The sequence below is a fragment of the Hipposideros armiger genome, unplaced genomic scaffold (genome assembly GCF_001890085.2).
Source record: "Hipposideros armiger isolate ML-2016 unplaced genomic scaffold, ASM189008v1 scaffold_96, whole genome shotgun sequence".
Classification (NCBI taxonomy): domain Eukaryota; kingdom Metazoa; phylum Chordata; class Mammalia; order Chiroptera; family Hipposideridae; genus Hipposideros; species Hipposideros armiger.
Window position 1 is genome coordinate 1,432,203 of NW_017731446.1, and position 13,866 is coordinate 1,446,068.

The following is a 13,866-nucleotide window of genomic DNA, read 5'->3' on the forward strand; positions in this document are numbered from 1 at the left end:
CTTAATCCTCGTGCCCCCCCTCAGGACTGTTCGACATATCGGCTGGTTCCGATAGCCCCGCTGCCTCCAGGAAGATTTCCCTGATTGCTCTGGCCTTCAGGACTCTCCTTGTGCACCTTTAAGACTGCTCCCCAGTTTGTCTATTCCTCTTTATGGTAAGTATTTTGAGTCTCTCATGTGTGTCCATTGTTGCTAGATGGAGGCTACCTTGTGCCTTCTCACCTCCAAAGACAAGACCAGGCACCTTGTGCTCATTTTCTCTAAGCTGAATGCATTTATTCATGTAGTCATTCATTCAACAACTCTTTACTGAGTGCCAGCTAAGTGCCAGGAACTGGATAAACAGCAGGGAACAAGAAGCTGTCCCCATAAAGCCGAGGTTCTGGTCTGGAAGGCATATAATGAACAAGAAAGAAGGAATTACCCAATTGCAGCTAATGATAAAGGCTGGGAAGGAAGAGAAAGTGTGATAGGCGCCTATTCCAGCCAGGTCAGAGAAAGCCTTCTGACATGCCCTTTCATCCAAAGCAACTCCAAGACTCGTCCAACAAGCCATCCCTGACCCTACCAGCTAAATCTATGACCCCTTTGAATACATAGCACACTATAATGCAATTTATGTAGACACATCCTTCTCCTCTCCCAGACTGCTAACATCTTCAGAACAGTGTTTCTGTCTGGATCCGTTCAGTGACCCTAAAACTCAACACATGTCCTGCTCAGGAAATGTTTATTAAATGAACAAATGAAAGGATTGATGAGTGAATGAATGGGTATTTGTAGTAGGCTCTAAAGAATAAGTGGCCCACAGGTGGCAAGGGGTAAGGAGAGGAGTAAAAACATGGACATGTAGAATTGCACAGAATGCTTGTAAAATGGGTTTCATTGATTGATGTTCAGGGGTACCTATACATTGAGTCAGGGGAGAGCTGTCAGAAAAGGAGCCTAGATTATAAAGGGTCTTGAATATATATAAAGGGCCAGGCTAAGGATTTGATCTTACAAGCTACAGGGAGCCATGCAAGGTTTGCCCTCCCCCGTATTCCCTAACACCTATTACAATGCCTACATGCAGCTGGCACTTAATAAGTGTATGGAATTGAAGGGTCCTGGAGGAAATGGACTGAGTTAGCAATTCTTTGCTGGCAGCTGGACAGTGACAAAGGATGGCCTACATGGAATCAAAGCAGCAGCTGCCAGAAGTCCTCTTGGCACCCAAATAGAACTCACTTCCCATCATGGTGTCTGAAATCCCTCCATTAGAGGGTCATTTCTTGGAGGCTTGATGTTATTTGGGGAAGGGCTTCCTCAAAGTTTTCAGGAAAGATGATTCTCTCTTAATGGCAATTTACTGCCACCAAGACCAGAACAAGACCCTTGAGTGGGGATGGGACATGGGATAAAAGGTAGAACTCAGTCTGCCAGCCAGAGCTTGGTCACTTCCAGTTCCTTTAGAGAAAACCCTGACCCGGGCAGTGTGAAGGAAAGACACTGGGTAGGGCACTAGTCTTGAGGTTGTGGCTAAGTCACTGAGAGATGCAGGCAAGCCTTTCCTCCCTCGGAGTCTTGGTTTCTTCATTCGTGCTTGGGTACGTAAGAGACCTGTGTTTTACCTGCTCAGCATTCAGCTCTTCCCAATATGCCCTTGGAGAAGCCCTCCAATCTGTGCTGTTCAGATGGGGCTGGCTCCAACCCCCGGCCCCAGGGTTGGCCAATCTGAATCATAGGGACCTGTTCAGGAATGGGCATATGCCCAGGCTGGGCCAAGGTGAACTGACCCTGGGATTTGAGGGAAACAGAAAGACTCTTGCTTGGAGGGTAACTCAGCTGGGAAAATGCCATCCTGGGTTGCCTGTGGCAGCTTCTTTACCTTTGAGGACAGTCAGTCTGAGAGTGAAGCCGTCTAGAGGAAAGTTGAGATAACAAATGGAGAAAAGGGACAGACTCCTCATGACACCATTCGAGCCTCTGGATTCTGCCATATCTGTAGCTCGTCGTAGGTGTTTATATTGTTGGTTACATGCATCATTACATCCATCTTTTATTTTGCTTATGCCAGTTTGGGTTGTGTTTTCTTCCACTTGCAGCTGGTACAGGGGATCACTCTAGGAGGCAGCTCTTTCTTCCTGAGGACTGTCGTTTTCTGTGGAGAAGTTGATTGGGGAGCGCCCGCATGTGGTCAGGTGCAGTGCAGGGGACAAGGCCTGGGGAAGGTGCATGGTGAGAACAGACAGCACACTGAGCCCAGTGGTGCACAGTTATTTTGGAGGCAGGCAGAGCAGGAGAGCCCTAGAGGAGAGGTAAACAGAGCAGGGTGAGGGAGGCAGGAGCGAGGGTTTCCTGGAAGCTCCTCGCTTCACTGGCTGTTTCCCTCTTGTCCTTGTACACTTATAATTCACCAAGCAGCCACAGGCTGGCCTGAGGGAATCAGTCAGATCACATCTCTCCCCTGCTTTAAACCCTCTATGTTCCTATTGCCTTGAGAATAAAATCCAAAGTCCTTACTCTCCATGGCCAACAAGGCCCCATGAGATCTGGCCCCTTCCCACCTTTCTCTTATCTTGTATAACCCCACCCCCAACCCACACCCATGTTGTGCCCTGGGCCTAGATCCATGCCTGACACCTGAGCATATACTGGAAATACTTGTTGAATAAAAAGATAAATCAGTGATTGAAATGAGAACCGAAAAGTTTCTAGTAGATTCAGCATCAGTAAAGTTATGGACTCTCCAATGGAATGGAGAAGGGGGAATCTAGAGTAGAGAGATTTCTGAAGCAGGTTTTTATGGAGAAAGAGCAGATACTAAATGGACTCATCTTCCTGGAATTTCTGAGATAATTTTGTGATCTTGGGGAAGAAGAGACCTTCATTATTTTGACAGTAAAAGCAGACTATAAAGGAAAAAATTGAATATATAAAAGGTACTATTTTCTATAATTAAAAGCCACCATGTGGTGGATACACAAACCTACATGTGATAAAGTTGCACAGAACTAACTGCACACGCTCACGCGCACGCAAACACACGCGCACACATACACACACGAATGAGTACAAGTAAAACTGGGGAAATCTGAATAAGATCAGAGGATCTTATCAATGTCAATATCCTGGTTGTGTTACTGTCCTCTAATCGTTTAATAGGATGTAACCATCAGGAGAAGCTGGGTGAAGGGAATCCACAATCTCTTCATATTATGTCTTACAACTGCATGTGAAACTACAATTATCTCAAAATAAAAAGTTTAATAATAAAAAAAACCCCATAAAATATTGAAAGGTCTCTTTCTCTTCTGGTCCCAGGCGTTTCAGGAGCTTCAGGGCAGACATGGCCAAGTCCAAAAACCACACCACACACAACCTGTCTTGAAAATAGCACAGAAACAGCATAAAAAAATCCCGATCATCAGGCCAGTCGAGTGGCGCGTTGGTTAAGTGTTGGCTTGGGACACCACCTCTGAGCAGCAGGCCAGAGTTCAGATCCCACATATGAGGGCCAGTGACACTGTGCTCTCTATAGCTAAGATGCTGAACAACAGCTCGTCCTGGAGCTGGGCTGCCGTGAGTGGCCGGTGACGGCGTAGGCTGCAGCCCTTGCTGCAGTGAGGCTGCTGTAAGCTACCATGAGTGGCTGTCAGCCTGTGTGAGCAGCTGGCAGCCAGCGTGAGCTGCCAAGAGCCTCCGTGAGCAGCCGTCTGATGGCAGGCGACCGATCTGCCTCACCCGGGAAGAGCTCAATAATAATACCAACATAAGCCAGTGAAGCGATGTCCTCCACAACTAAACTGAAGAACAAAAAGGACAGCAACTTTTCTGTTCCCCTTCCCGATTCCCCAGTGCTGTTCCCCTTCCCCAATTCCCCAAAAAAATCTTAAAAAAAAAAAAAAAAGAAATCCCAATCACCAAGATACACATCTCTTAAGAGGGTGGACCCCAAGTTCCTGAGGAACATGCGCTTTGCCAAGAAGCACAACAAGAAGGGCCTGAAGAAGATGCAAGCCAACCATGGCAAGGCTATAAGTGCACGGGCTGAGGCTGTTAAAGGCCCTCGTCAAGCCCAAGGAGGTTAAGCCCAAGACCACAAGCTCAGCTGACTTGCCGACATCACTCACCCCAAGCTTGGGAAACGTGCTCGTGCCTGTATCGCCAAGAGTCTCAGGCTCTTCCAGCCAAAGTCCAGGGCCAAAGCTCAAACCAAGGCTCTGGCCATGGCTAAAGCTGCAGTGTCACCTCCAGCTCAAGCTCCGGCTCCCAAAGGTGCTCAGGCACCCATGAAGGTCCAGAGTAGAGGCCTCTGTCTGCCAATGTAAGGACAGAAGGACTGATGTGACCCCTGCGCATCTGTTTGAGTGAGGCTCGTGTCCTCCTGTGCTATTTGTACAAATAAATCTGAGGCAGGATCTGTCAAAAATAATAATAATAATAATGAAAAAGTAAGCTGAGAGGGGCTGCTTCAGGCCCTTCTGTAGCTCAGGGTTGATAAAGACCCTAAAATATCTTGGGGATATCTCTGAACAGGGAACAAAAAGTCTTTGAGAAAGAACTCAGGGACGGCTGAGTCTGGGCAATCAGAACCCACCCAGGAATCCAATAAATCTCCTGTAGGAAGGTGTGTAGGTGTGTGTGTGTGTGTGTGTGTGTGTGTGTGTGTGTGTGTGTTGGGGTGGAGGTGGGCACTGGGAATTAGAAACAGTGCATAAACTCGCTATTAAATTATCCCATTACTCATTTTCAAAAGCATAGCTATATTAATCTGATAAGCAACTACAGTCTCGAGACTCAAGCACATTTGTATTACCAGGGGGAAAAAAAGAAGTTAGAAAAATACATGCAACACAATGACTGGACTCCCATCTACCTGTTTTAAATGCAGGTTTTATTATTATTTAGGTCTGGTGAGGACAATTGGTCAGGAGATAACTGCCATTATTACTTACAGTTCCTAAGAGGAGGGAGCAAGCCACACCATGTAGGGCACATAGAGAAGCAACAGGGTCCATGAGGAGGCCAGAGGGAGCAGGGAGTGGCAGGGAGGTGGTCAAGAGCTTTTACTGTGGTTTCTGCAGGGAGGACCAAGCCAGGCAGAGTCAGAAAGCTTAGGATTGGCTAGTTTGAATAATGTCAGTGGGCTCTGGGGCATAGGGCTTGTCCCTAGTTGTCTGGTACCTGGCCCTAGCTGATTAGGACAAGGAGCTATTAGCCCAGAGTGTGGTGGGGGTGTGGACTCTGGATTGGTTTGTTTGCATATGAAAGGTGCTCCTAGGAGAGTCCTTTACTATGGCTAAACCTGGGAGAGACAGTCTCTCCAGAGTCAGCAAGACCCCAGGAGTCAAAGCATCAGAAACAATGGTTAATATAGTGGCCGAGGTCTAAAACAGGTCCTGGACACTACTAGGAAATCAGTGAGTATTTGCAGAAGGAAAGAAGGAAAGAAGAGAGGGAAGAAGAGAGAAAGGAGGAAGGGAGGGAGGGAGAGAGTTGGCACACTGAGGACTCTTTGGATGCCTGTACCATCCTCTCTGGTCCCTTGAGCTACGTGAAAACTCCCTTCCCCTTTCCTCAGCCATCCAGGAACTCTCCTCCTAATAGACAACGCTCTGATTAAATCACTGATTATAGAGATGCACCAAATGGGCTCACCAGGGGGCAATGTTTCAGCCATCTCACTGTCCGCCAGGCAGCTTTCCTATCCATCCACACTTATCGTTCCTTCTGAGCCTCAGACTCAAACAAGACTTTGTTGTTGCTTTGTTTTCTGGTGCTGTTTTTGGTTTGTGGATAAGTCATGCTGCACAGAGAAAAAATTCAAACAGCATTAAGCAACACCCCCGCACTGTCCACCCCTGTCTGGGCTCCTCTGTTCCCCTTTTTCACTGGATTTGTGCATCCCAACAGAAAGTCTGCATAAGAGCATACCAGTCCATCTCCCACACCACCACAGATGTACCTGATGCACACATTGTTCTTCACTCTACTCTTCTCACTTAAAAATATATCCTGGAGCTGTTCCACATCTATACATATGGAACTGCCTCATTCTTCTAAAGCTGGAGGAGTACCCCATAGTTTTGCATGAGCCCTAGTTGATTAAGCAGACACTTCCTGGTGAGCAGACACCCAGGCTGTTTCCAGTTCTGGCTTGTAACACCACGCTGCACTGAATACCCTATGTACACATCCTCATGCACAGGTATGGGTGTTTGTAGGAGGAATTCTGAGAAACGAATTGTCTTGTGGAAGGTACATATGTGTTAAATTTTCAGGTTGCCATCCAAAGAGGCTGTATCAATTTACAACTCCACCATTCTCTAAGAAAGATAACAGGTGTGTCTGTCTGATGAAATGCTTAGCTAGGATTTGAAATGCTTAGCAAGTCTTCAAATCCTGGAATCTGGCTAGGGGATCAAGCCTGGGGAATCAGATTTGCAGTCTACTTCAGCCAACCATCTGACCTTGGGAGGGCACCAAGTATGCCCGAGAGTCGGAAAGCCTATCAGGCCATCACTCCAGGCCTCAGTTTCTTCATCTAAAAATGAGGAGAGGACTCTTTAGCTGATGATCTGAAAGTTCTCTTCTACCTCTAACCTTCAAAGTCCTTCTGCCTCCCCAGGCCTCTGTACCCCTATCTGTAAAGTGGGACTAGTAGTCTCTATTTTGTTTATCTTGAGGGGTGATGTGAGGATGTAATGAGATGGTGGACATGCCAGAAAGGTTGGGTGCTTGCCAAAAGAAGAAGTAATAATTGAACACTTTTGGAATCCCTTGCCAGACCTAGCATGGTCTGGGACACACAACAAATACTCAGTTAAAGATTTAGGCCGAAGAAATAGTGAATGTGGAATAATGTTGGGACTGTCCAGAGGTAGGAGATGCCTTCGTTAATATTGTTCCCTCTTAGTAAAATATGGTTCCCTCTAAGTGGGCATGGCTAATCTCTGTGTCTCCAGGACTGACAAAGGAGCCTGGCCCATTAAATGCTTCAGGATGGAGGCTATGCCCAGGACTCGAGGTGGCAGCGTTCTTTTCCAAGGTATCATGTGACTTTGGGGAGTGATTGAGAGACAAGCTCCTTGGGGAACAATCTCCTTCCTTCATCCACTCCCCTCCCTTGCTTGGGTGGGGTACTCCCTAACAGGTCCAGGGGTCATAAACTCCAATGTTCCTTCTTGGTGACTAGGGCAACACACTGGAAGACAGTAGGGAGTGGTGGAGAGTGTGGTGACCAAGGGTAGCCAGGCTCCACTCCAGCTGGCTGTTGTCAGGAGGAAATGTAGGTTCATTCTTTTTCAAGAAGCCATAAGTCCACACTTTTCCTGATTTCTCCTGATTTTTCAATGTTGGTCATTCAGGTTTTTTCAAGAAACTGTGGGAGTCGCACAAAACAGTCTGTAAAGTGGTGGTGGCTCACAGGCTACTAGTTTCTGCATTCTGAAAACTCCCCTTCCCACACTGTATAGATGAGAAAACTGAGGCCCAGAGAGTGGGAGGCATTTGCCAGAGGTGACAGTCAAGATCAGAGCCCAGGTCCCACTTGTCCCTTAATTTCTCCCTCTCTCCCTTTCCTCTTCCTCTCTTTCTGTCTCTGTCTTTCTGTCTCTTTGGTGTGTGTCTGCTCTGTATCTCTCTGTTTCTCTCTGTACGACGGATCTCTCAGTCTTTATCCCTCTCTTATTTTCTCCTATGTATCTCTTTTTAATTGTGAGATTCTGTGTGTCTCTGTCTCTCTTTGTCCCCTGCACGAGTGTTCTCTTAGACAACAGACTTTTGGAACTGGGTGCAGAAATGGCCCCGCACCAGTAGTACCCCATCCTGCGGCTTGTGTCTGCTGGTTTCCCCTCCCGCCCAGCCGCCCCCGCCCCAGGTTTCCGGCAGAGCTGGCAGGCGGCGGGCTGAGTACCCACGGGGACCGCTGCCGTCAGCGTCCCTTCCCGGCGGCCTCGACCCCTCCCCGCTGACCTCACTCGCGCCGCTGCCTCGCACAGATATAAGCAGCGGTGGGGCAGAGCAGTGGGCAGCTAGCGTCAGGGTTCCTGCGAGCTCTCCGGGGCTCCTGACCCACCGCCTCCTGAAACTCCGGACTCACAGCCCCAGGATCCCGGACCGGTCCCGTGGAGCTTGCGCTGGTCAGGTAACCACCTTTGTCCCTCTCACCTCCTCCACAGGCGGCGTCCGGACAAGGGGTTCCTTTCCGCCCGCCCTCGGGTATGCCCGGGGAGAAACCACGGCATCTGTGCAAAGGTGGGATGCTGCGTTCGTACCCCCAGGGTCTTTTGTGGCGCGGGCACACTGGTGAGGGTCACTCCTGTGCACTCAGGTCCTGACATCTGGACGTCGGGCGGAAGATTTGCAACCCCACCCCTACCTGGCTGCCAGCTGCAGGTAGGTGCCGGGACGCTGCGGCACAAATAGGCAGTCAGCGTCCGCGTGAGAGCCTGGGAGTTAGAATCCGAATACCGACGTTAAAAACAGAATTTTCGCGTTGGAATCGAATTTAGCCCTAGAATCTCAGTCTCAGCGCTAGAAGCAGAATTTTAGCGTTGGAATTAACTATGAAATTAGGACCTTAGCGTTAGAATTCGATTCCTAGCTTAGCCATAGAATCTTAGTATTAGAAATAGGATCTTAGCGTTGTAATTAGAACGTTGGCGAAGGAATATTGGGATAAGAATGTTGCGCTGGGAACCTCGGGGAGAATCTTAGCCTCCGACGAGGCAATGAGCATCCTGGCCGTCGGGCTGGCGCTGCGGTCCTGGCCAGTATGCCCCAGGACTGGCTGCCCCAGCTCCGTAGATCACTGAGCAGTGGTGGTGGAGACGGGGCTCCCCACCGCCTCCTGGCTCATGCTGGCAGAACTGGGAGCCAGCAGGCGCGCTGCGCATCTCTGTGGGTGTGGATGCCTATAACCGGAGGCAGATACATCCTCCTGCTGCCCACGAACCGCCCCAAGGTGGCAGGTGGTCCTGCTCCCGGGAGAGTGTTTAAACGGTTTACTCTGGCCTCGGGGACCTGTTGGGACAGAAAAGGGGGTGATGGAGCGGGCTGGGAGGCGGGGCGGAATGGGAGGGGGACACGGCGCACTTATTCCGCCCCTGCCCCTTGTTTGCTGTTCACCATGGCTTTGACTGTTCACCAGACGCCTCCAAGATGCCTGCCCCTTGGTTGCTGTTCACCATGGCTTTGACTCTGACCCTGACCGACGTCCCTGGCGGTTGCGCACAGCCCGAGGTTGCCCAGCAGGAGGCGGCGATGGCAGCCAAGCACCCGGGCCTGGGAGACCTCCTGCATCAGGTGGAGCGCCTCTCACTCCTCGGGGAAGATCTCCAGCGGCTGCGAGGGAAGCAGGGAGATCGGGAATCTGGTGAGGGGCCCGGGCTGTCCCGGATTGTCCTGGTGAGGAGGCTGCAGAGAAGGCTGGGGGAAACCCAGACGCAGAAAGAGGTCCACTTGTTAAATCAGTCGCTTGCCTTTCACAAGTTCAGAAACTCTCATTGGCCACACCCTCTTAAATTGACCCTAGGATCAGATTCCTTCCTCTCAGTCCTGGGAATATTTCGCAGAGAACAGATCTTCAGTGGGGAAGATTCTGTGCGGGAGAGAGAGTCTCTTTGAGTATGACAGTTTTAATTATAACTTACTAGACGCATGTAAGCCAGGCACTCACTGTTCTAAGCACTTTAACACCTTATCAAACTATTTGATATTCCTAACAACCTTTCAGATAGGTACTGTTAGTATTCTTCATTTTACACAAAAGAAAACTGAGGCTCAGAGAGGTTAAGTGAGTTGCTTATGGTCACACAGCTAGGGAGGGGTAGAGCTGGGATTGGAACCAGAAGTCATACCTTTGATTATCTGTGTGCGTGTGTGTGTCTGTGAGTCCTGAAAGGCAGACAGACTGTCATGACTCTGGGTGAGTGCTGCAAGGAATCTGCCTTGACTGAGAGGAAGGCTGGAGTGGGCACTCAGGGGTCATGGGGTCCCTCACTGGCCTCTTTCCTTCCTCAGAGTCCCAGATCTTTCAACCTGACTGGCTCTCTAAGCGTCAGCATCCAGGCAAAAGGGAGGAGGAGGCAGAAGAGGAAGTTGAAGAAGAGGAGGAAGAAGGAGGGGCTGTGGGACCCCACAAACGGCAGCACCCAGGTCGTCGGGAGGATGCACCTGTGTGGTCAGTCGATGTGACCCAGCAGAAGCGGCAGCACCCTGGCCGGCGCTCCTCCTGGCTTGGGTACACTTTCACCAAGAGGCAGCACCCAGGCAGACGGCTGGTGGATCCCAAGACCCAAAGGAGCTGGGAGGAGGAGGAGGAGGGAGAGGAGGAGGACGAAGGAGAGCTGATGCCTGAGAAACGCCAGCACCCTGGCAAGAGGGCCCTGGGAGGCCCATGTGGGCTCCAGGGAGACTGTGGTCAAGCCAGCGTCCTGCTGGGGCTCCTGGATGACCTGAGCAGGAGCCAGGGGACTGAGAAGCGGCAGCATCCTGGGCGACGGGCCGCCTGGGCCAGGGAGCCGCTGGAGGAGTGAGCCCAGTTTCCTGTAAAGTCGAGTTTGGGGTCTATACATGTCTTGAGGCTTGTGTGTCCTACCGCTTTCTGACCCCCTCTTTCTCTCTTCCTTAGACCTCTGATCATAAAGCTGAGACCCCCCCCCCTATATGCACACACCAAAACCCCTGGCCTTGCCCTACTCCTTCAGGGACATAAGAAAGCCAGCCTATGAGTTAAGACCCCATATTACTCCACTTTGCTCGCTGGCAAGGGGCAAATCCCAGAGTCCCTCCCTAACCCAACTGTCCTGCTCCCCGCCTTCTTAGCCCTGGCTAAGATGACCTTCTGTGTCTTCTAGGGAGTCCCCAAAGAGGGGCAGAGTGCCTCTGGGGCAAGCAGCCAGTGAAGGTGGGGTGGGACTGAAGCTGTGATGCCCAAATCCAGCTTCCATCCCCTGCCCCGTGTGTCAGGATTCGTCACATGCAAACTTTACCCCCAGGATCACTTCTCCTTCTTGGATTTTTTTTGTGTGTGTGGGTGGGCAGCACCTGACCCACAGCTGTGTTCTGCTTGGGGGAAGGAAGCATTTTAGGTGGAGACCCCCTGTGGTGCTGTGCTGTGTGGTGGCTGCGGATAAATGTGTGTGGGGATTTGTAAATATTGCCCTGGAAGTGGTGGCTTTGTATATAGTCCACTAGGCCCCTCCCCCTTGTCAATGATGTCATCCTAATGATAATAAAAAATGCATCTAGATAATCTTGGACCTCTGTGGTGGCAGTTCTGTCTCAGCTGGTATGGGGTTTCTCTTTTCAGCATTAACCGGGGACAGGCCTAGAGCTCTTCAGCTCTGCTGAGAAGGGAATCAGGGAACCCTGGGAGATTAAAAGCCCTCTCCACCACCCCCATCTCAGAACAAGCTTGGGAGGTAGACAGGGACTCTGGAGCCCATTTGATGCCTGGGAAAACAGGCCTGGAGAAGAAGAAAGGTTTGCTGGAAGACACAACTAGCTGAGGTATAGCCATGGTCCTGAGGGGCCAGCTCAGGACACTGCCTTGAGTTTGCCTGGTTTGGTGAGAGAGCTGATTTGGCTCAAGTTTGTATTCAACAACGGCCTGTGGCAGGAGTCAACAGTCTGTGTCATCTGCCAGGCACAATGAAGACTAAGAACCAGGCTATGGTTGGGGACCCAAACCAGGGGCCTTCTGGGGCTGGGCAGGGAGGCAGTCTGGGTGCATGCAGGACAAGAGGGAGTGGTGGGGACTGGGGCAAACTGAAGAGGTCCTCTGAAGACACTTAAATCCAAAAACCTCAACATTGTGTGAATCAGATAATAATAATAATAACAACAACAATAACACATACTCAACACTTATATATATGTCAGGCACTGTCCAAAGGACTTTACATATATTTAATTCTTTTAATCCTTATGACAATCCTTCTAGGTATTACCATTATTATGCCCATTTTCCTAATGAGGAAGCCAAGGTACAGAATGATTAAATAACTTGTCTGAGACTGAATTTGGCCCACTCATGGCCAGTTTGCAATCTCTGACTTAAACCAAACTCCAAAATTTCCTCAGGCCTTAGGCTCTGAATTACATAGACGGCCATCTGTTTGGTGGATGGATGGGCTATTCAGCTTTTCTGCAAACAGCTTTTGGGTAGAGGGAGGATGGGGCCAGGAGTGGGTCTGAGCCCCAGCTCATCTCCTCAGTGAGTTAATAGTTCAGATGGGGCAGATTTGGAGGAAGACTTGGGTTTATAAGGTGCATTCACATACATCATCTCTATCAATACTCCCCAAAGTCCTCTAAAATATTGAGCATTTGATGGATGTTCAGATTTGTCTCATTTTCATTTTCAGATGAGGAAGACAACACAGGGCTTGCCCTGAGGTGCATGAAGCATTTAGGGCTGCCCTTCCCTCTAGCCTTGACATTACACCCCACTGGGCTGCCCTCTTCCGGAAATTCTTTAAATATCCCATATTGCCATCAGGGCAAGTGGGGCCCTAGCAAGATTCCCTCTGCTCATAGACCCCCCCTCCAAAGGTGGGTGCCTTAACAGGGGTAATATGGACCACGTATGCAGCACTTCCTGAGTGTTCAACACCAACAGACATTTTCTCACTGGCCCCTGTGACCACCCCAGGAGACTGGCTGTCATGTCCATTTGCAGTTGAGGAAAACTGAGTTGCAGTTGAATATGTATAAATGAAGTGCTTGCTCAAGGATATATCTCACTCTCTTGCTTTCAAACTTGATTGATGTGGGGATGTTTTTACAGCCTCAGATATAGGACTACTTGAAGAGTGAGAAACCCATTCTCCCGGCCATTTAAGATATTTTCCTTCTGCCTCTGTGAATGATCATGCCAATGTAGCATGATGGAAAGAGTCTAGGCATTGGCTTCAGTCCTAGAAAAATGGTTAAACCAGTTTGAGCCTCGGTCTTCTCATCTGTAATATGGGCATGGGTATCCCTATGCCTTCCTCAGAGTTTTCCTAAGAATTAAATGAGATGGAGTGATATATGTACAGTCATAGCACAGTGCCTGGTACCAAGTAGACCCTTGATAAATAGTATTTTTAGCTCTAGTACTCCAGGACCAGAAAGGATTCAAAGCTGAATCTTGCAGACCACTTGTTCCTTCCTCCATTCACTCTCCTATCACAAAAAAATCAAAAGCAAGAAACCAAAGAAATAGTCACTGGGGCTTTATTGTGAGTCCATGCCAGCCATTGTGGCTTTATCCTTAAGTCTATGTGCTGCTCCCCAAATTCCCCCCAACACACATGGCTTTCACTCAGTAGGATGCTGTGGTAGAGATGGTCCACGTGCTTCCCTATAATTTTCCAGCCTCCCTCACAGTTGGGGTGGAGTCATATGACGCCTTATCCAATGGGCTGTGAGCAGAAGGGTATCATCACTCCTGGGTTGAGGCAACTAGAATCCATGAGCCACTTTTACCCCTTTCTTCCTGCCACAGAAGCCTGGGAGGCCACATGTTGAAATGGCAGTGCATGTGACAGAGGTATTCCAGACCCTGGCATCACCAAATGGAAGTTAGACACTGCTCACCCACATCAGACTTCTCATGTGCAAAAAATACACTCATGTTGTACTAAGTCACTGAGATTTCAGGGTTTATCTTTTTTGTTTGTTTTTAAGATTTTTTATTGGGGAATTGGGGGGATGGGAACAGTGCTGAGGAATTGGGGGAAGGGGAAAAGACAAGTTGCTGTCATTTTGTTCTTCAATCTAGTTGTGGAGGACGTTGCTTCACTGGTCCAAGTTGGCACCATCATTGCGCTCTTCCCGGTTGAGGCAGATCAGTCACCGGCTTCTGGACAGCCACTCACTGCGGCTGCTGGC

At 49.5% G+C, this 13,866-nt stretch overlaps 1 protein-coding gene across 4 annotated transcripts in view; it reads left to right on the forward strand.

Annotated features, from left to right (window-relative positions):
• The window catches only part of TRH (thyrotropin releasing hormone), a 14,843-nt gene extending 4,146 nt beyond the window's left edge, over positions 1-10,697 (forward strand). Inside the window, exons 2-7 of one of the 4 annotated variants that reach the window (XM_019646034.1) lie at positions 25-155; positions 6,951-7,033; positions 8,166-8,241; positions 8,318-8,382; positions 9,137-9,361; positions 10,009-10,697. In XM_019646034.1, the coding sequence (XP_019501579.1) occupies positions 9,148-9,361; positions 10,009-10,523 (729 nt within the window). In that variant the 5' untranslated portion in view covers positions 25-155; positions 6,951-7,033; positions 8,166-8,241; positions 8,318-8,382; positions 9,137-9,147 and the 3' untranslated portion in view covers positions 10,524-10,697. Of the gene's footprint in view, positions 1-24; positions 156-6,950; positions 7,034-7,895; positions 8,132-8,158; positions 8,242-8,317; positions 8,383-9,136; positions 9,362-10,008 lie in introns of those variants that run through there. The other 3 variants (XM_019646033.1, XM_019646035.1, XM_019646036.1) reach the window with 3 other exon arrangements.
• Positions 10,698-13,866: the final 3,169 nt, after the last annotated feature.